This window comes from Notothenia rossii, assembly GCF_949606895.1.
Source record: "Notothenia rossii genome assembly, chromosome: 5".
NCBI classification, from domain to species: domain Eukaryota; kingdom Metazoa; phylum Chordata; class Actinopteri; order Perciformes; family Nototheniidae; genus Notothenia; species Notothenia rossii.
Window position 1 is genome coordinate 25,661,101 of NC_136903.1, and position 23,824 is coordinate 25,684,924.

Consider the following 23,824-nt stretch of genomic DNA (forward strand, 5'->3'; position numbering starts at 1 on the left):
GATTCGTTGGTTTTCATACAGTTTTTATTGTTCTCTTTTCTTTCAGTTTTTTGGCCATTATCCCCCTCCTCCTTTCGGCTGGCTTTTAAAGCTATTTGCTGATCTTTCTGAGCTTCATGATATATGTCAATGGTTAAAAGTGAAAAAATAGGCGGAATTCTTTCCTACTTATTAGTTGAGGTGGTGGGTGATGTGCGGGTAGAATAAGGTCAAAATCAAAGTCATCATTTTGTGGCTTACCCGATCCGGCTTGCTTTTGTTTGGGCAAATAACAAGAACTCAGAGCTTAAGAAAAAAAGACAGGGCTCCCTTCATGCCAAAGATCAAGACTTTATATTTCAGCTTAGACTTGTGAGAGAGACAGCAGCATGCCGGCCGCTGCAGGGGGCTTTGGGGTTCAAAGCAAGACGCAGCCTGTGATGAAAGACTTTTATCATGGTGCTGGTTACTTAAAGAAAAGAAAATAGTGCAGCCAAATAACCTTGGGTTAGATCAGAATCAGAATCAGGTTTATTGCCAGGTACACAAATACGAGGAATTTGATTTGATGTCATGGTGCCGACATAAAATATAAAACAAGAAATCTAATATAAAACAAAAAATCTTTAAGGACACCGTAATAAAATATAGTTAAATAGCAATAAAATAAAGCAGTAATTTACATGGAAATAGAATGCTATGAATGAATTATAGGATATAGAATATGAAATATGAAACAAGAAATATGTGCAGTAAGCAGTATGAACATTGTTTGCATTAATGTAATGCATATAGAGACTATACGTTGTGGCTGAGGTAAGTGTCAGCCGGGGGGGCCTGGCCTTTTTTAAGAGGCCGGTAGCGGAGGGGAAGAAACTGTTCAGGTGGCGAGAGGTTTTGGTCCTGATGGAGCACAGCCTCCTGCCAGAGGGGAGGGGGGTGAACAGTTTGTGTCCAGGGTGGGAGGGGTCGGCCACTATCTTCCCTAGCCTCCTCAGGGTCCTGGAGGTCCTGGAGGGATGGCAGATTACAGCCGATCTTCTTCTCTACAGAGTGGATGACACGCTGCAGCCTGCCCTTTTCCTTGGCTGTGGCTGCGGCGTACCAGATGGTGAGGATGGACTCAATGATGGAGGTGTAGAAGTTCACCATCATTGTCTTTGGCAGGTAGAAATTCTTCAGCTGCCTCAGGAAGAACATCCTCTGCTGTGCTTTTTTGATGCTGTGGTAAAAGTAATCAGATCCTTCAGTAAAAGTCGAAATACTATGGACTTAAAATACTCTATTGCAATTAAAAGTCCAGAATTCTAAAGGTTACATAAGACGAGGTACAGCATATGGTGGCGGCCGACATGTGGCCCAAAACACTTCCTTTAGGAGATACGTGCTGCGCTTTTAAAAACGATGCAATTATAAAAACTTGCCAAAACACATCAAAATGAAGAAACATCTTCGCCAACTACGAAGTTGGGACATGGAACCAGAGCGCTTGTTGGCAGTGATTATAAAGTTGGCCAACTGTTACTGTTGACAGAGATAGTCAATCATTTGCGTTTGAAGTGTTTCTAATTTGCAGTGTTTTGTATTTGCAGCATTTTGTATTTGCAGCGCATCGTTTATGCAGCACTTTAAGCAAACGCTGTGCATGTTTCATTAATTTGGTAAATGTTTTTTCGAATGCCGTGCATGCGTTACTCTTCTTATACAAGGGTTTTGGGACGCTTTTGCATCTGTCAGCCACCGTAACAGAAGTTTTATCAGGAAATAATACTTCCATGTATCCAAAGTAAAAGTAAAAGCATTTTTGTACAATAGAAATACTCACATACAGTATATCTATGTCAAGATTGTACTTAAGTACAACTCTTAAATAATCGTACTTTGTTACATTCCTCCACTGATTGTACCACTCAGTTTTAAACAGGTTAAACCTAAAGATAATAACAAGCTGCATTTGGGTGCATCGGTAATACAGTTTATTCTCTGCTCAGAATTTAATTGCTTTTCAAATTGAAAGGGTTGTCTTCCACGCATCATTGCACACAGGGACATGGTGGAGGGAGGATGTGTGTTATCTCCATATATATTTAAAGGTACCAGGTTCAATGTGATTTTCCTAACATCACACAGTCAGGAGGTTTGAATCTCCAAAGACCTTCCATTGAACAGCAGAACATCAAACTTCCTGCTCCCCCCGCCAGTCACAGTTAATGGACCTGCCACATGGATAGAATAGCTTACTCCCTAGTGAAAAAGAGACAAATTATATTAATGGAAATGCCACTGCGTGCTGTTTGACGGACACATGCTTCTTCCACCTCCACTTGATCTGTCCGTCAGCATTATGGCTGCACCATCAACTCCGAAGTGAAAAGTAATTTGCTGATGATTCTGCTGAGTAAGCTGCATCAAGACGAATATTTGAAGCCTCAAACTGATGGGCTCATGTTTTCTCCTGATTGCTGAGTCTCTTTTGGAGTAAAGGTTTGAAATCATAAGGGGACCTAAATCACACATCACATCCTGCTTGATATTCTCCCGTATGCCTCAAATACACCCACAAAGTGGATTAAGCTTCTTGGATTCGTGCAAAGACATACTTAAGTGAGTCTGCGTTAAGCATCAATTTCTGTTTTACCACACTTTCTTCTTCGTTTTTTTCCATGCAGAAGTGATTTGGCCCCTAGACGTAGATCTGAACCTATAATTATCTAACAGCCAGCAGTGTCCTTGTAATTCTTAAAAACCGTCCAGGATCCAGATACATACAGGGAGGTCTTACTCTGTCACACACACAAACACACACACATGCAAACGTACACATTTTCCCTTTGGTGGATGCTTTACATGTATAAAGTGGAGAGCTAATCTTTACATTCAATGATTCCCTCAAACAGAAGTTCCAATACCAGCGCATACAATAAATGATATTTTTGATTATGTGTGATGATACAGAAATGGCTAGAGATGCCATATCTGATTCTCACGATTGTACTATACTTTATTCCTTTCATTCAAATTCGTCACACAATTAGACAATCGGTATTAAATGTATGCCCATCCAAGGATAAGGAGTGTAAAAAATAAAACATGCAATAACCCAATGTGACACAGAATAACACATACTATGTATCATCGTATGATGTACTTATCAAAAGTCCTGCATTTAAAATCACACTAAATAAAAGTAAATATTATCAATGAAAAGCTGACATCTTTTCAGGATGTTTACATTCTCTTCCAAAACGTATTACGTAACATATAAAAAGTATTTTATATGCATTTATAATGTATTGTATGTATTATGTAAAGTCTAGACCTGAAAGGCCTGCAACTAATTATTATTGATTAATTCACTGGATCATTTGCCACCTCTTCCAGTGGTGGATAATAAAGCCTGCCTATTAAAACATCCTTTTGTCACGTAAAACTGTGAGACATTGTTCGTGTTTAGATGTTTAATTAGTAAGTGAATTGCGGACCAGAAGCAGGAACCTTGTTCCGCTCTGGTCAGTCTAATTAATTTCTGAACGTGTGTTACATGGCAGTGTCCTGCTGCTGTCCTCTGAAAGGCTATATTGAAGTCTGCTCCAACAGATGGGTCTGACTATTGCAACAACTCTGAATCATTATGCAGTGGGCCAGGATGCATGCTTTGTCTGTAGAGCACGTTTACATCTATTATTTCCCCCTCCTTTCTTTGCCACTTGTTTATATTGTGCAATATCCTCTGTAGAAGCAAGTCTAGGAACATTTTAACAGTCCCAAAGAGGAGATGATTTAATATGCTGTATTTTGTTTTTGGGAATTAAAACATGTTGTTCATCCCTGACTTGAAGACAGAAAAGCATAATAATAACCAGACACTGCTGTTTCTCATCATCTTGTTATGTTACTCTATGATTGTTTTAAGTGGGTAATTATGGAATGTTTAGACAATGATTGGATCATTTTCGAAACTGTTTTTTTTTAATTTAAGAACAATGCATTTAGTTGTGCAACATAAAGTAAATGTGAGTTCGCCCTCTACTGGTCACTGTGGGACCGAATATAATGTAAACTCATTTTTTAGCCTGGGTCTAAATCAACAGCAATATAAAGTAGATACCGTAAAGCCATTTAGGAGATTTTTAGTAAAGGAAAAAGCTTTTTCGCTTTACGATTTAGAGAACTAGCCTTTTTATTCTAAGTGGCCTCTACTCTGACATAATCTAGTCAATGGACTGAAAAAAGTGGACTCACTAAGCTATGATTTCTACTGAAAGCAGACCATTACTTACTGAAAGAAGATTTGAATAAATAACAAAGCTTTTGTCAAAGTGAATACTTTTCACACAATGTTGCTTTTAAAGCTGCGGTTTTCTGCAGCTGTGATCACTTATGTAAAGATTATGTAAACCAGATCAGTAAAACAACGTTTTTAAAAAAATGTTTACTCTTTATCACGAATAAGAGACATACTAGCCTAATGTACTCTTTGTTGTAGTTGGTATATCAGGAGACTGACCCATCTGATTTAAATAACATTGCATTTATCAAGGTAGTTACCCCTTGGGGAATTAAATAATAGTCAAATGTAATTAAAGCTTCACCATTACGTTTAATAAATGCAACCTGAACTACTCCTAGATGTCCCTGCACGTCCTTGCGAGGACCACCCCACGTTAAGAACTACTGTTAGTGGTAGTAAGTGACCCATGCCAACGGATCTCAGCATCATTTATCGTGATTTATCCCCTTATCCAGTGGAATACGCATGCGCTCTAGATTTAACCACATGCGTTTGGATAACATATTGATCAATTCACCACAGACACAAGATTAGGAACGGAAATGGAACAGATTTATTTCAGTATAAGAGCACAACATGAATTAAACAGCAGTGAAACTGTATAGAAGTTGTTGTGTAAAGTAACATATAGAAATCTTATTGTATGTATGCCTACTTTAATTTCTGGTTTTATTTAGAATATAAAAACAATACATTTCATTTTTTCTGCATTACATTTAATGATGTAATATCATATATGTGTTAATGCAGAAATGGATGGCTGTTTAAAATAGGCAGGACCGTTATATATGTATGTACACATTGTATTTTTTGTAGTCCTTTATGACTGAAGTAATCGGAAAGATGCATGCAGTCGTGGAAAAACAATGTAGACTATTATTTATTTCAGTTATATAGTTAAAGATAGAATAGTGTTTTAAAAACGTTTCGAATAGTGTAATCATCTTGTTATTTTCTTTCTCTTTTATCAGCTTTTGTACCACACTATCCTGTCAATAAAACGGACTTTAGCAGAACGCTTTATTTTTTAAAGTACAACCGGAAGTTGTAGACGTCATTATGGCTGACTTGGTGCGGTCTCTTTCCGACGCTCCCCCAGCAGCGGCCGCTGAGCATCAGAGCACGGACCCTCCTCTGTGTCTGAAGGCGTGCGGTTCGCTGTCACACATTCACTTCAACGCTGCTCGTGTTTTATTTCCTGACCAACTCCCAGACGGCGGGATAAAAAGCTCTGCAGCTCACACCCAACATGGGTTAGGAAGAAAGTGACCTATGGATTACCCACTTTGTGCACTTCACCAAGGATGATGGGGGGACACACGGACTTGTTTTCGCAGAGATATCCTGACAAAGACGGGGACTGAGAGGGACTAAAGCTCGCCGCTTCCCTCTGCCTCGCTTTGCAGCTTTGTTTATTTTTTTCCAGTTTTTCTATCATTTTTTTTTATTTCCACGCGTGTGAGCGAGACAGAGAAATGTTTGCAGAATTGCTGTGCAGCGCCGTGGCTCTGGTCCTGTATGTCAACACTCTGGGCGCCGATTTCTGCTACGATGACAGGTACTTTAGTGAATGAATGACACCAAGCCCCATGTTACAAACGTCACTGTGTCCACTTCCTGCTCTCACCTGTAGTTTATTCATTCTGGCACATTACAAATGATGGGCTCCATTCATTATGTTGCCACAACTCTGAATTAGCAGCATTTCAATGCATTAGCAACACTGGAAGTTAACTCCTGTCAGCTTTTTCATTAGCAGTAAGCCTTCAAAAAATCCGAATTTATCAATGGAGCTTGGTGCTTTATAGACCTTTTATAAAGTTTGAAATGCCACACTTGGTATCCTTACTTATCTTTATTAGCTACTGTTATACATCTCTGTTTCATGTCTAAAGACAGAGTAACTATACAGTATTTCACACTTCCAATGGCATTCCTATCATATTTCTGCAGCATTCTTTCTGTAAAATCTTTCTAGTATCACTATAGTTTTCCATAGGATGAACATCAGCGAGCAGGCATTGTGCTTGGACGCCTCAGTCTCCAGAGTCTGGACTTGCTCTATAAGTTTTGAGTTGTGCTGAGGAAATAATTGATCTCTGGAGGAGAAACATGCCTTCTCAGCCCAAAGCAGAAGTCCCTACCCAATGAGCAGACTGCTGAAACTTTGAGCAAAGTATTTTATTATTAATTTACTTAAAAACAGGCTCTGGTTTGTCACCCTCCACTGGAAAGCATCAGTTTGAGAAGGCGAGCTCGGTGCCTGGGTTCAGCCGGGTGATGCATTACTCATAGCTGGCCATTTGATATTTGATGGCTGAATGGTTGTCAGTGCCTCAGGCGCATTTATGCACCATCCATGCCTTGATGTAGGTCAGAGACATCATCCCTTCCCTGCTATCACTGTGTTGCATCTGGCTATCATTTCATGGATTTCACTAGGGCTGCAACTCTATAATTGTCTATTTTCTCAGCTTATTGATGAGTTGTTTGGGTAACAAAATGTCAGAAAAGTTTGAAAATATTTAATTATTGTTACCAAAACTAAAGCTGACAACCTCAAATGTCTTGAATGCTCGCAACTCATTATTAAAAAATAAAGGAGCAGAGATACTTGTAAATATTCATATTTTAAGAAGTCGAATTCAGAAAATGTTGATTTTTTTCTTCTTAAAAATGACTCAATTCAGATTATAAAAATGCTTTAATCATTTTATAGTTGACAACTAATCAATTAATTAATAAGTTTGATTAATCAGCTCATATTATTATTATTATTATTATTATAATATTTGTAGATATTAAGAATATGCACCTGTTTTAACAAAATAGCATAGTTCACAGTCCTCCTCTATGTGCTTTGCCCCTGCAGTGTGTGTGTTTGCATAACAGGTGCTGCTTTTGAAACACACCCAGAGGTTCCAGCTTAGTGAACAAACACAACATTAACACCCTCCAAATCCACTGCTGCTGTACTTTCTCTACAAGTCGCTCTTTATTTAAGAACACTTCCTCCCTAAAACGTCCCAAAGGCCTTTTTTGGTACTGAAAGTCTGATACTTTCCTTGTAGAGTGGCTGTTTTGTTATGTTCAGGTGATTTGGGCCACTCTTGTGTAAGAAAGATGGTGTTCTGTGTCCATAAAGCTGTCAGGGAGTGGCAGTGCTACCTCAGCCGCTGCTGTGTGTGGCTGCTGAAGAGAGATTTTAAATGCAAGACAGAAAGCCTAACCCTGATTATTCTATGAAGAGATGTTAACATAATGTAATTTATTACCACGTGAGTTTTGCTCCAAGTTATTGCACATGAATTCATAGTTCTGCATGCCAGGCAGACTCTCTATTCTGTCTCTGACATGTTTTTCATTGCAGGCGATCTGTCATCCAGCCTTATCTGCTTTTAACACCATGTGTTTGGTTCAAGGCTTGCAATTAGCAGCCGTCTCCTGTCCCCTTTGGGCTCCACTGGGGGAAGAGAGGGAGTGAGGGAGATAGAGGAAGGGAGGGTGCGACAGAGATACATATATATATTTAATTTTGGTGAGGGAAAAACAGACTGATCTAACTTGCTGATGCTGTGTTTGTTTGGAAGAAATAGCTGACACGGTTATGGTAAAGAGGCTGTCATGATGGAAAATACCTAATGTGTGTAGCTTGTCGGCAGGATTTATATTCAACTGCAAGTGTAAAAGTAATTTATGGATCATTTAGATAAAGGTTTTCCAAATTCAGCATGACAGAATGCTAAATAAATGCTAAAAAAAAGATTGATGTGTTGTTTTGCAGGCATTCCTAAAGGTAAACTCCGGCGTTCTATCGAATGTTTATGATAAATAGTAGCAGAAGAATTAAATATGGATATTTTGTCACAGTGCAACATACATTTCTACCTTTTTGCTTCTGGCTGTGAAACCAATGCAGTGATTTTAGGAATCTAAAAGTGTTCTGTGTGTACGGGTGCGTGTGAAAAGGCTAGGATCTAGAGAGCTGGCATAAGAGACACCTGAGGATTTGCGATCGATTGGCTGGTATGGCAGTAGAATACGTAATGATGCTTTTCCTCTATGTATTCCTGTCTTGAGTATTGAAAGTGTTTGAGAAAAATAGAATAAAACTATTTATGGGCACCTTGTCTTCTCGGTCACTTCTTATCAGTAGTTAAACATTCATTTGAGAAAACTTTACGCATTCCAAACATAGCAACCAAGGTGGTCATTAGGTCACAGTTAAAGGAAAAAAAGGTACATGTGTAGGAAATGTTATCCTCCAGGCTTTAAAAAAAGAAAAATCCCTTACATGCATTTTTTGGCCCCTGCAGTCAGTCAGTCAGTCACAGCCGCTCCCTTGTTAAAACGACAGTCTGAAAGAGTGGCCTGTCCCCGGGGAGCTTTTCCTTTCCCGTCCCTGGACACACTCATCATTAGCACATACACAGCTTTGACACCTGCACTGGAAAATGGGAATCATATGTCATGTAAGGCCATATCTCTGCTGCTATAATCTACAGTTAGGGCTGAGTGAAGGAATGGGAGGGATAAATGTCAGAGCAGAAATACTGGTGCAATATTGTGAAAATTGCCTTAAGCCTACAGGCTAGAAACCTAAAAGAAAAAACTGGTGAAGGCATTAGTGTGTTTTTAACTTGATTGCAGATGGCAACATTTATTTTTTTGAATGAAAAGAGCTTCTCTGCCACAGCAGGTTAATCAAGGTGAGCAATCTGAGTCAAAAAGGCATGAAATCACTGTGCTCTTTTCAAGGTGTGTTTCAGTCAAACGCAATTCGTTCATGGATTACCCGTCCCAGTCAGGAGCTTGACGGATGTGATGAACTGCAACCAGCTCATTTATCTGGTGTTACGCTGACGCAGGTCACGCTGAAGGACGCTGCCTTCCTGGGTATGGAGAGGATGATGATTTATAGCGCTCAGACAGTTGGTCAAGGCGCTTCGTTGCTCTGCCCCACGCCCCTGAAAGCTTCATTAGAGAAGTCAGGATTGAGTGCCAAAAAGAAAGCTTCACGCTAATGTGGTTTGATGCGATCTTCTAGTCGATGACGGCAAAGAAGCCACTAAGTGCTATGGGCGGTGACTCATGTTTTTAATGATCATACCAAGAAAGAAAACCAACAGCTGTGAATATTTTTTGTTGTTTTTTATACATTCTTTCCTTCATTTTATCAAAAATGTTTTATTATGTATTGTATGCACAGACTTATAGAAGCAGACTGTGCTTCACTTCAAGTATTACGACCATGTGGTGTTTTTCCACAGTCTTCATAGAGCCTTGGTTGTGGCCCTTGAAGTGGAAGCCAGCCTGTGTGGGCCTACCTGGGCCTGACATTGACTTTGGCGCTGTCCGTACCCATGAATGCCTCTACCTTGGCACAGTGTGTCAGAGCACTGACCTGGAACCCTGTACTGTGGGATGGGCTGTTAGCGGTTATGTTGAAGGCCCAAGGGCGGCAACCCAGCGGTTTGAGTATCTCTCTTTCCTCCCCAGTCAGGCTCTCTCTGTCTGCTCCCTGTAATTACTGTCCCGCCTGCAGAGCGAGACTCACGACATGGTTTGGTAGATGTAGCTGCACCACTTTCTCTCTTTCTCTGTCTGCCTTCCCTTCAACAACCCCCAAAGCCTTTCAGTCCTCCGGCTCCCATCAACCAACAACTGCCTCCAGATGGTCCCGTTTGGTGAGCCGTTTAGGGTTTTTCTCCCTTCTGCAGTTTGAAGGGCAAGGTTTTGTGTTGCGATGTTGTGTGTTGCTTGGAGTTGCTAGGATGGATACATCAAAGTGCCCATTGACTAGACAGTGCGTAACAGAGTCAGTGAAGATGGCGTCTGAAGATGATTGATTTTTTTTTTTTAAGTGGCTATAACATAATTCTGATTTATAGCATCTTTCAGTTAATTGATTCACTTTTAAGTCCAAGAAAGATTGCTTTGTTTCACTTTAACCACAAACGTAGCATTTTTCCGTCTAAAACATGATGTTGTTGTAGCGTAAAAGCTCTAAAAACCCATTGCACACTATTCCCCATGCTACCAAACAGCTAACAAACACGGATAGCTTGTGAACAAACATTTTTGGCTGCACCCAAGTGACTTTTAAAATGTCTTATTGCAGGTTTAGTAGGGGTGTAACGGTTCACAAACATTTCGGTTCGGTAGCCTACTTACCTCGGTTTTTAGGTCACGGTTCGGTACGTTTTCGGTACAGCAGAAAAAATGATCACATAACATAAAATATATATATATATTTTTTAATTACTATTAAACTGTGAATAATGTATTCACTCAAATAAATACAAAATATAATAAAAGAAACATTAAGGTGCAGCATTTAGATGAACTGAAATAATCTGTACTTAAACTGTACTGTACTAGTTTGACATTAGGACTTGCTTGCTTGTCATTGTATTTTAATGTTTTTTTTAAGAAAAAATAACTTGTCCACATTGCTTGCCGAAAGGACAGATCTGCTGGCACTAACAATGGCCGTTTCTCAATCGCAAGGATACTGGCTTGGTAGTCGCATACTTCCAAGTCCCTTCCTTCAGAAACGAAGCAAGTATACTTCCAAGCCACGGCTTCAGAAAACAAAGAAGAATGGAACAGCCTAACAAGTGTGCCACTCTCTCTAACGGTTTCAACATAAACTGTACCGAAAATAAATACCTCACGATGTTTATCTAATTATGAACTTGCTTTACTTTCACGGAACACATTTTTGGTGATAACAAATGCAACAAAGTAACATATTTACCAACACATGTTCTACGCCAGGCCTATTCAACTGGCGGCCCGCGGGCCGGATGCGGCCCAGAACCAACTCCCAAGTGGCCCAGCCTCCCGTAGCCAAATTCCTACACTAGTACAGACCATGAACGCAACACTCCGCGTTGCATAGAAACCACCAAACCACAACGCAGCACGTTTTTTGAAAGTGCATCTAGTGGTGCTAGTAACGGTGGTCCTATGATAGCAACTCTAAAACATGTCTCTCTCAACTCTGAAGCGTAAACAGAGACAAAACGGTAATTGATCTTGTGGAGCAGATCCAAGTCAAGCTGGACCTTTTCACTACCGACTTGAGCACGGGTCGGATGCTGCATTTTCCGACGCTCCCCAAACACATCACATCTCCGGCACAAATCACGGATGTGATGACAGATTTCATTGCGAGGTTGAAAGAGAACTTTGCCTGTCGATTGGATGGACTTGCTCTGCCCACAGACGTGATGATGGGCTTTGCCAGAGACCCCTTCACTGTTGCAATAGAGGGGGACGTATCAACCAGAGCAAAGGAAGTGGTCCCCTGCATCGACAAGGGGAAATATACACTGGAACTTATTGACATGCAGCGCACTAACGGGCCAGCGAAGTTTTGGAGTGATGTCAAAAAACAGCAGTTCCCTAACGTTCAGAAAGTAGCGATCTGTGTGCTCAGTATGTTTGGATCAACATACAAATGTGAATCAAGCTTTTCACACATGAACTCAATCAAAAGTAGCACTCGCTGCTCCCCGACTGACAGCACTCTTCACCAATGTCTTAGGATTGCATTGACATCCTATGAGCCAAAAATCACTGTTCTTGTTCAAAACTTAAAATGTCCCTTCTCCCATTGAGAAAGTCAGCGATGACAAATCACAAATGAGGTGATAGTAAGCACCTAGTTTACTATAGTAGACGTGTAGTGTAGCATTCATTCATATAGTTACCCGTATCCCTTGTTATGGGTTTGTGCACTGAAGTGTTTGACAGTTCTTTCTGTATTCATTTAAGTGCACTTTGTAATGTGTCTGGGACAAATGTGACCAAAACGTATGATTTTTTTGTTATTACTTGAAAAGTGAAAAAATATTGCTACAGTACTACCTCTTTGTGTTGCATTGGAGCTCTTTAGCTGTTTTTTTTGTATGTGAGCACATTTATTAAGACTGCTATTATTGTATTCAGTAAATGCACTTTGTGATGTGCCTGGTTCTAAAAAAATAACCTGAATATTTGACTTCTAAAGCAAACAAATGTAATGCTACAACTGTGCACTTTTTTTTCAGATTCTGTTAAATTAATGCTAATTTGTTGTGTTTTTATGCACTTTTTGACCTACCTTTTTTAGATGAACAATGAATAAAATTGCATGTTTTTCATCGCAGTAATATGTGTTGGTTTAAAATGTGTCACTACCCGCTTTTTACAGGCCGCTGAATGTCTGGCCCAGCTGAATTTTGTAGTTATAAAATCTGGCCCAACTAAATGTGTAGTTGAATAGCCCTGTTCTACGCCATTACATACTTACATTTAAATGTGTGCTGTGCTGCTTCGGTTCAGCCATTCTCCGCAAGGGTTTTTGAAATTGGTCCGTGCGCAAAGCATTGTGGGGATTTGAAGGACGCGAAGTCTACCCATGTGCAGCCTCGAAATTACCCCCAAACCAAGGACGTGGCCTCGGTGGAATTCCAAGTATGCTGGAGATTGGAACAGTCCTTCGGTGCCACTCGATGACGTAGTATCCTTGAAATATTGGCTTGGAAGCCAGTTTCCTCGCGATTGAGAAACAGCCAATGTCTCCTGCTGTGGAGAACACCCTCTCGCTAGGGACAGAGGTAGCAAATACAGCCAGGTAGCGCTTTGCTAACATGGCAATGAACTTTTTGCGAGTGTTGGAGGTTTAAATGCTAGTGGGAGTTCGGTTTGCACTTCAGTAATTTTTTTGATATTCACGTTCGGGTGATGCCTTTTCAAATGAGTGTGCAAGTTTGAAGTATTGCCAGCCGCGTAATAAATTTTAGTTGAACAATGCCGACAAACAGCTTTGGTTCGGTCCACCTGTATTTGTCCGTCATCCTTGTACGTAACTGCGAAACAAAATGTTCCCAAACCGGAGACTTCAATGATGCTGGAGGATTTTCGAGCTCAACTTTATCTGCGTTCGCCATTTCGATAGTTCCCCAAACTACTGACTAAATTTGAATGCATCCCTGTGACCAGCTCTCTTAGTATGCCTCTCGTCCAATTAAATGACTTTGTCGCTCTATGACGCGTTGAGGTTGAACCCAATGTGAACAAATTACACTGAACGCTGCGACACAGCACCTGAAATTACTTCCGCAAAGTTTTTCACGTTCTCAATTTTTTACGTTTAACTTTATATTCGTTCAGTACACACGTGTATTATTGTTGTATTATTGTTGTATTGTTTTAAGTGTCGGACCCCAGGAAGAGTAGCTTTTGTCAAGAGCAAAAGCTAATGGGGATCCTTAATAAACATGTACCGACCCGAAGGGCCCATACCGAATATTTTCAGTACGTATATCGTTACAGCCCTAAGGTTTAGATATTATGATATAGATGATATATAAAGACATTTTGAAAATTGCTGATTACCAGTGTGGTAGTTTTTTAATAATGTGTAATGGATCTGCTGTTTATAGAGAATGCTTTAATGCTTTTGTGTTTCCTCCCATTAAATCACCAGGGAGTACACTGGTTGGCAGGAGAGATATGTGGGAGGCATCCAGCCTAATCGTCTTGGCCCGACACCTTTTCTGATAGATTTTCTCACATCTAAGACTTGTGATTTCTTATCAATGTTTACAGTTTATACACATTTACTGTACGCCAAATTGAGTTTGCTTACATTCCAGACTCGGTAGGTGTTGTCAACAAACTTGTACAATAAAAAAAAAAAGTGTTTTTTCATTCCTTTCTTGTTTTTCCCTCATGGTTTTTATCACAGAAAAAATAACTAATCTCCAGTCTGGTTATTTCACAGAAACGGATGAATCTGTCTTTGGAATTTGTTGCTATTGTGAACACTTTTACTGGAGCTGTACCAGCTTGGAAATACAAGCTGCGTCTAACAACAGATCGATTTGATCTTAATTTCCCCCAGCTCTTATTTTCCAAAAGATAGCCAATAAGGGTAGAAATGGTTGATTTCACTCTTGCCACAATTGCAGGATAATCTTGCCTGGCAGAAATGCATTTGTTTCTAGAAATACCATTCATGAGGGGTTCTGATATGTTTGCGAGTTGCATCCCTTACCCACCAAACCCTACAGAATAACTTCTGCATTGGGGTCTTGGATAGAGTGAGTTCATATTTAGGTCAATAAGAAACAGCTGACTAGATATGATGCTCTTTTTTCCCCTCACTGTCATCAGGCCCAGAATAAGGCTGCTGCATCTTGGCTATTGAATTTCACCTCAAGTGTATTACAAAAATGCTGGCCTTTGTACTGCATTCCCTGTGTTGAGGGCAGAATGGAGGAAAACTGACATACCCGCATATTTGGAAAATGTCCAACTGCGATTACATTTGAGAAAGTGTTGTATTGGTGTACTTCCAACTATGTAAAACATGTGGAAGCGCACACATTGCGGCAGAACACTTCAATCCTGTTACCTCACTGGATTTACGTTTACCTTACTTTCCATTCTGGGTCACTGTCAAAACACTTAAATTAGCTCCACAGACTGCTGTGTGGCCCAGAGTGGGAAGGCAGCTGTCTTGGCTTGTGTGACCCCGCCAGGCTTAGGTGAACTTTCTCCTTCCTGCATCCATCTTGCTGCTCGTCCATTTTAAAGGCTTAAGCCTTTTGTTTGTGATTCCAGTATCATACCAAGATGTCAGCATATAAAAATGAGCAGTACAGAAATGCCAGAGATATGTTAAAATAATCAATTTCAAGAAGAAGGAAGCATACATACATATAAAAAACATCCATATTCAGTGTTTCCCCTAGGTTTACTGCCTTGGCAGGGTGCTGCTCGGGTACCCCGAAAAAAAATGTCAGGGCACACAGATTTTTTTTATCCTCTGGAGCAGAGAGAGGAGCTGTGGATTATTGTTATTGATATCGTACAGTAACAAAGTATTTGTACATTAAAAAGTAATAAAGTACAGTGTTACACTGTACTTTATTACTTTAATTCAAACTGTATTCCCTTCTTATCATGTAGCCTACACTTCTTCCTTTCATTGATACATTTAAATCACCTGACTACAGCATATAACATACCTGCTGCTGCAACCCTGTGCCGCTGCTGCTGCTGCTTCTCTCTGCCTCATCCTCTATTGCTGGAGGCAGCTCCACCTCATCTGATCTCTGATATGAAAGCAATCGTGTTATGATCATATTGAGCTATTGGTGTGAGTCTAACATTAAACAAGCAGTCTGCTTGTCATACATTGCTGACGATACATCTTAAGTGGCAATTTGTTGAGTCACTGCCGCTAAATGCCGGTAGCATCAAGCTAGCAAATCCTGCATTAGCCTCACATCAACAGGTGTAGACAGAACATCCAATTATCCTGAGCTAATTTACTGAATAAACCAACTCACATCTCCTGTCTTTTTATTCACCCAACTCATTAGACTATTCTTCTGCTGGCGTTTGATTGTTGTTTTCTGTCAAATTCAATACTGTAGTTCAAAACCGTGGTACCTGGTCACCATCTGTGAGCTATTTTTAGAATGCGCACGCTACGTTCGTTGTCGCGTTCGCGCGCGTCCACCTGGGCAGGCTGTGTGTGTGTCCTTCTCCCGTGACGATAACGGCTTGCGGTTAAAAAATACTAATAAAATAATTTGAAACTGGGGACACACACAAACGGGCAGACAGCAGAGCTGTTGTTCTCCTCCTTTCCTCCGCTCTTGTTTCTGATAGTGAGTGTGTGCATTCGCGTGTGAGTGTGTGTGGGCCGGGGGGTGGAGCGGAGCCCCGCCCTTCAGAAAAAGAGCGGAGGGAGAATTTGAATACGCAAGGCTGTGGACACTGAAACATGCACATTGGATAAATAACATAGGCGTTTAGTTTATTTAATAAAAGAGCACATGTTCAAAGTGAAAAGTGACCGTAGATAGATTACTTCAGTTGCAATTTGGTGCTATATATATATATTTGTTTTAAATAATAAAAAAAAAAAGTTTAAATAAAAAAACACCTTGAATTTCAGGCAGGGCGCGGGCTCCGTTGGCAGGGCACAGCGCCCCGCCAAGACAATAGTAGGGGAAACACTGCATATTGGTAAGAAAAATTTAGACACTACAGTGTTTCCCACAGATCTGAAATATACTTGGGCGGAGGTGGCAGCGGGCTGGAGGCACTATTCACTTTTCATTCCTGTATAATCATTTTTCACAAAGATGGCACTGTTTGTCAGAGCACTTCATCCTTCTGGGTTTCATGAAGAACAGCTCCAACGCCTGTGTGTATGGGAACGCCTGTGGTGCTGGTCCATTAACTGACTATTATTGTAGCAAGTTTATCTTGCATGATACCGGCATGAGTCTGTAGCAATATCAGTTGGTGAGTCCATCACTCGGTCCCAAATATCTCACCAGCTCTCAGATCGGCTACCGCTAAATGTTTTACTGATATTCATGGTCCCCAGAGGATAAATAATCATTTATTTGGCTTTCCATCTAGTGCCATCATTAAGTAAATACAGTACATACTTTGGTTTATGGTCAAATACCTGCAACACTAATGCAATTCCAACATGTTTAACAAGTACAGCTTTTACAGAGTTATTAGCCTAGCTGCAGGGGGGCCTTGTTTGGTTTGAATAATGAAAATATCCTTATCCTTATCAAGGATTTTTGTGTATTTCAGAAAGAAAAAAAAGCACTCTATGCTTCAACAACACACACGTAAAACATCACTGTGCTCCAATCTGATTAGTTTGTGCACAGTAGCAGGTTCGAGTGCTGAGTGTGGTAGCACTACTAAGCTGCAGTCAAGGTTTTCACCTAGTCACAGTAATCCTAAATGACACTTTACACAAAGAACATGCTCATTTGACGCCACTGGACACCCAAAACCTCTAGTTCCAGGTGACCTCTAGACTCTTGAGAAACTCGATACATACCTGAATCTTAAATACCTGTGATGGTCTGATGCTGAGTTGATGTCAGAACTACCTTTGATTACTGGAGCAAACTGATGAATAAATATGTGTGGTAGCTGGTAGGGGAGCCGAATCACTGGTGATTGCCCACTTTAGCTGATTGTCATGTGTGATAGGCTTCTGCGCCAGGTCACTATTCTCAATATGAGATTGAAAGCTGCTCATGAGCAGTCACCATCTTTTCATGAAAGCCCTCGCTGTGCTCTAGCACTGCCAAGGCAAGCTTCTTAAAAGCTGAATTAATCAGGCCCTAATGCTTTATAATCACCTGACTGGCATGCAGTAAGATGAGAAATACAGCAATATGTAGATGTTGGATAAACTGCCTGGTGGTGGATTGAAGCATTAGAGATTGTCTTTGCTTCACTCCACAAGACATCAACCTTAGTCCTTTTTGGGTATCCTCAGGGCTCCTTGCCTGTCTATTTAATTAAACCCAACGGATTATCTCTCCTAATACATCATGTGGTTATAGCAACACACACATGCACTATGCTGCACACAGACAGACAGACAGACACGATAATAATCGCCTTAAATGGGAATAATGTTTAACACCGGACTGAATCATCCAATAAGAAAATCCCTCACATGGTCAAGGTTTCATGGCAGACGTAAAACACAGCTACTCAATAATGTGAGAAAGGCATCAAAGCTGCCAAGGAATAAACTATGTGAAAAGGATGGATCAAATGTGCTGCTTGACCAACAGAATGAGATTAGTGGGATTTATAATCAAATACCGTAATGCATCTGGTGTGTCAGGTCAGTGCATTCCTGAAAACAATGGTTTGAATGTGTGTGTTGATGGGTAAGTGTCGGCTATAAGTTATGCTCCTATCATTGAACGCGGGTCTCAAATCATTTGACTCTGCCAGGCTAAGTTGTTAATGGGTCTAGACAAGGGTTTGGATTTCGAAGGGCTAATGCTGGTTGATGTCTCTTAAGCCGTAGCCACTCTCAGGCTCTTGGCCCTCTTCATATTAATGGGATTAACAGGACTGTGGAGGAGAGGGGGCACGACATGTAAGCAGAGAACCCCAAGCCATTAGAAACAAGAACTCCTCTGTCCCCCATATCCAACGGGGATGCTATAGTATGCCCTTTTCAGTGAGGAAGAGGAGAAGGCCTCTCCATCTCGGTGGCCTTATTCTCTGACAAGGACCACTGGCTCGTTACGATAAAGGTTATGACAAGAGCTGGCCAGTTCGGGGGCAATGCCTTTGTCCATTGTGAGAAGAAGGGGCTGTGTGGTCCCTCTGTTCTTCCTGGACCCAGTGAAGGAGGCCATTTGTACCTAAATAGAGGGGAATTAATCCCTGGTTGTGCTGGTCTGTTGTTTATCAAGGACAAAGAAGCAGGACCTCAGTGTTCTCTGTTTGGACAGAGGAGAAAACGGCTGCTGCTTTGCAGATCAGACCTGTCAGAACCAATTGGGAAAGCGTATTAGGGTCATACGTGCTGTGGTTAGGGTTGTCTAGAGTCGATACACAGGAAGGAGGGCAGAGGATTCACAGTTTATGAATATGCCAGCTCAACGGGGTCAGTTCTGGGTGGCATGTGTGTTTGGCTTGGAGAGATGATGCAACAGCAATGCACTTTAGGAAATGGGGAGCGACGTGTTTAAGAGCTGGTTGCCAGGCTTTTAGTTGTCAAAGCTGTCAGAGGGGTTGCCATTCTTAAATCATTTATAATTGGAGTAACTATTTTAATTATATTATTTAGTCAGGAAAAAGAGAAATCAACAATGGTTATTTTGAAGCACAAATTTCATTAAATGACAGTTTCTCTGTCATTTATAGGGATGCACGATATTGGTTTTTTGAAACCGATACCAATACCGATAACTTCCTGCTTCTCAAGACCGATACCGATAACCGATAATAATATAATATATATATATATATATTAAATGTACCTGTTGCCTTTTTCCCTCCTCGTGGAACTTCTGCATTGCATTTGTTAATACAAATAGCAAGTGAACTATCTAACTCTGAAACTTTGAAATAGTCCCATACTACCAACGACATGTTTGTTTACTGTCCTGGCTTCACGGCCGCACACCATTTAAGTCACAGCCAGGCATGAGTTAGGGAGCGCTGGATTTGTGAAAAACTCCCCTCTTCCTAAACCACTAATACCACAGTACTGGCAAAACGGGAGGAGCCGAGTGAAAAACAAGCGCCCCTCATCCCAATCCACCCACACCGCAGTATCTTTTCTTTTTTTTACCCCAAAAATATATTGTATATTATCGGTGCTATTAATACTTTTATCGGGTTTATCGGGATAACGTCATAATTCCTAATATCGGACCGATAATTATCGGGCCGATAATTATCGTGCACCACTAGTCATTTACATTTCGTTTTTCACAGTACTAGCTTGGTTTGAATCAGTGCAACAGCAGCACCCATTCACCTCTATGTAGGATTTTGCACTGAGGACTTTTGACACTTTTGGCACTGTTCCTTAACCATATATTTATTGTTGAAACCTTGATAAGAAACTTGTAGGACATAACCAAAACCATGATATTTCTCTTAACCTAACCTAGTGGTTTCTGTTTAAAAAACAAACCAAACCTATAAGCGTAGCGTCACATATGACACTTATTGATATTGAACAGTAATTTGTGGTGTCCTCCTCATGATAGTGGCGTCACAACTCTTCCATGTTTCGTTCTAGGCAGTTACAATCAACATTTGGAGAAGTTATTGGGAGTTGGGACATCATTTTTTTTTAGCAGTTGCAGCCAAGCCATAAACAAATGGTCTTAATCTTGAAACTCCTGTGCCAACCTGGCAAATTAATCTTAGTGGAAAAAAAACAATCCAGACTAAGAGAGCTGTACGCGGGCCAACATGATAAACTTTCTTTGAAGTGGACAATATTATTAGTTAGGTTCAGGCTCACTCCGTTAAGGACACAAGTGTTGGATTGTCTCTGACTAATGTTATTATTGCGGTTAAAGTGGTTCTCAAGTATGATTACAGTATCTGGTGTTTCCTAAGTGTGGTAAGTGAGTCAAATGCAGCACAGAAGGTCCTGTGGTCTGGCCAGTTTAGCCACTATGGGTAACCTGTCGCTCCCCTCAGGCTTGTAACACTGGGAGGCAAGAAAACATGTGCCTCATATGTTTGCCTTCATTTTGTTGCTATGTTCTCACTCAAATCTCTGAGTTGAGGCATCTATGGAGTCTGAACATTATTGTGAACTTTAGAAAATTGTGACGATAGAAAGGGAACATGGAGGGATTGGTTAAGTGTGTGTTGTATTACACTTTATTTATTGTAGATAAGCTGACAGAGCAAACCTAAAACAGGGAGACTGAATTATTGTGGCCCCCAACAGTCCCAGAAGTCGTATTCCCCTCCTCCCTCTCCCTCCCTTCCCTCACTTCCTACCTCCGACCAGACCACAGCAATGGAGGAAGCACATCTTTTCACAAGCTGCCTCTAATTGATACTGTTGAGCCCTGGGAACCCAGTGCGTGGTTTTAGTGCTCTGTGAAATGCGTGCAAAGCACAACAGCCTGCAGTATGCCACCCTCTGGGACACCACAGGTTATTTACAACCAGACGAGCAGTCTGGCCCAGGTCCTCGTATAGTTCGATTTAAGTAAGATTGAGAAAAAAAACACAATACCCACCGCACTTGGATGTGACCCCTGCCAAGTCTTTCATCCAACAGCTACACTGAGAGAGGGCAAGAGTTGAGAGCTGTAATCTCAGCCTTAGGGGGCTTTGCACTAAATGGCTGTGTGGGTTATGAAGGAATGAAACCATTTATGTATATAAGTTTCTTCTGTCTGTGTAGGCTTTACACTACTGTTTCTATTTATACGTTTGCTTTTCCTCACCAGATGCATCCATAGAGTGGTTTAAATGAATAATTCATTTTTGAATCAATCACGTTATGTAAGGTCCATACATTTTTTGTGTTTGGATATATTATATTTGCCATTACAAAATCCAATCAAATGCGGTGTAAATTGACTAGTTCTAATATAGCTTGTCATGGCTTGGTGAGGGAGACGAGTCTGACATCCCCCCAGATGGAGAACAGCTTGTGTTGTATTGTATTTCACGGACAGAGCCAATTCTCCCGTCCGCTCTCTTTCTCCCTGCACACTCTCCCTCTCTCTCTGTCATCCTGAATAAAATCACACTGGTGACAGATTGATGGAATCATGATGGTTTACAGGGTTGATTTCAGTGGTTTATTTTGGCAGAGCATTGACCCTTAGTATCTGTGGCCGCGGTGTTTCTCCTCATCTTTGACCTCTCGCATGTGCGACTTTCCCCTCCGGGTATTTGGCCAAGTGAGCTCTTCCTCATCGGCAGGAGATGGATACACACAATTGGCCTGAGTTTATTTATAATCTGAGGAGGAAGTTTGGTTTGGGAGAAAGTGTGCGCAACAGTTTTTCCTTTACCAGCCCCTGAGGTTTGAGGATCTGGAGAGAAGCGCTGTCAGCTACTTTGACAGAATAATTCTCCTCAAAGGTTTTTTCCCCAAAAATAAATGTCTAATCTAAGAGAGAGATTGAGGGTGTGCAAATGTAAAAAGAGCAAATCGGGCAACTAAGAATGACTGATGGAGCATTACGGTATTAGACAGAAGGCCTGATTCTTGATTGTTTAAGTGTGACTGTGAAGCCCCATAGGCTGATCTCTTTCAGTCTGCGGTGAGCACGTGTTGTCCTGACTGTGAACTCCGGCTTCTTTAGGGTCTTACATCATTTACCTGATGAGATGTTAAGAAGGCTCAAAACCACACCGGATCCCCCAAGCTGCTCTTCAAAAAGTGTCCGGCCTGTCCAGTAGACACTTTTTCTCGCCACCACATGGTAGAATCATCTGTGGCTGTCTTTAATTAGGAAGCTATTTAAGCGAAACCCATCCATTGCACACTGCTGACTCACAGGCTTTGTTTGCATTGGTTTGAGTGACTGCCGAGGTTCACAATGAAGACCCTCACCTTCAGACATACAAGGCTCACTGCTCCTCAAACAAACCGTCAATCAAACTGTATTTTTCTACCGGAATAATGTAGACTATCGCAAGTCTTTTAGCCTCATGCTTAGGCTAAATGCTATATTCTCAAGAAACGAGCGCCATTTATCTCAGAGAAAGACATGAGGAGAAAGAAACAGGGCGATATATGTGTGGGAAGAGGTGAAATTATCCTACCCCAGTGGAAGATTTCCATTACTTCTGTAAAGAGAAATACATTATCAGCACTAAACACTTGCGGAAATGACTTGTTCTTCCAGCCCCCACTTCTAATTTAGCACTCCTCTGAAACATTTGCTAATGCAATGCGCCCATCACTCCACTTGATTGATGGCGCTGATGACTGTGCCTCTTGACAGCTGGAGTAAAGCAGGCAGGGCCCCGGGGTACCTGCCATGTGTGCTTGTTCGGTCCCTTGAGTCTGTCCTGCTGTTGGGAGACAATAGACCATGATTGGCGTTATGATTATTTCACCTCTTAAACCGCACGTCCCACAGCTCATATTCTAAGTCTCCTCAGGAGCTAGCATATACCACAGGCGGCTCATTCAGAGGCTATTGATTTTTAGCTTGGAACAATCCAGCATAGTTTCCTAGCGAGCACCCAGATGGCTGGCCCTTATTAGGTGAATAAGGATTTCATTAATTCCTTCCTGCAGCCGTCGCAGTGCCCATTCATTCGTTAATTCATTAAATACAGTAAAATGAATGACTTCTTTCCTGCAGTGTCGCAGCAGCATGCATAAGTATGTAAAATATATTCTTTGTTGGATTAGTATCGATATGGAGTAGCATGACACATGTAAGACCCTGAAAGAAATGGTGTAATGTAAATGTTCAAATGTATGTAGGATATCATGGTGTATCTCTAACTCTACCGTTGGAGACATTTGACTTTATGTCATGTGGATAAATCAAAGAAAGGTTGTCAACATGAACAGATTAATTGGCAGTACGCATGCTAGCATGTTTGACTGCTCATGAGCTTTTATTTTGCGGCAACCACTTGAAATTACCAAAAGATGGTTCTTTGTAAATCTAAAAAATGTACTAATGGGGAAGAATAAAAGCTGTCTAACATATCACTTTTTGGAATATGCACTGGGCTGGAGGAAGGACAACATTAGTAGGCCTTCATATACTGTAGTGTACCTTTTTTGGAAATGTTTTAAAAACTAAAGTGTTTGGGTGTTTATGAAAGTCAACTATCCATGCAAAGAACAAACAAAGTTTACAGGAGCATTCATGGGTAGTTTATTATTTTTGCTCTATTTATTTATTTAACACACAGCATAATCGCTGGTTCTCATTTTGGCTACGGTAACACATTTGTTTTTTCCTAGTGTAATTGGCTGTTGTTTTCCTGGGTGCTTTGTTTTACAGCAAATTACAAACTTGGCTTTCCCCCTGTGCAATTACTGTTTTCCATCTGAGAGGAATGATTTAGCTATGTTTGGTCTTCATCCTCCTCCACACAATACGAGGTTTTAGTTATTCAAAAATCAATATTCGTAACGTGAACAAGAATATAATCTTCGGATCTTTGTATTGAAAGTCATTTTGCATATTTCTCAGACCTAATAGTTTCCCAATACATCGTTTGAGTGATTATTTTGTTGGA

General features: G+C 40.9%; 1 protein-coding gene across 1 annotated transcript in view; it reads left to right on the forward strand.

Annotated features, from left to right (window-relative positions):
- Positions 1 to 5,386: 5,386 nt before the first annotated feature.
- tmtc2b (transmembrane O-mannosyltransferase targeting cadherins 2b) overlaps positions 5,387 to 23,824 on the forward strand; it is a 108,815-nt gene continuing 90,377 nt past the window's right edge. Inside the window, exon 1 of the mRNA XM_079681032.1 lies at positions 5,387 to 5,828. Within this exon, the coding sequence (XP_079537158.1) occupies positions 5,746 to 5,828 (83 nt within the window). The 5' untranslated portion in view covers positions 5,387 to 5,745. The remainder of the gene's footprint in view (positions 5,829 to 23,824) is intronic.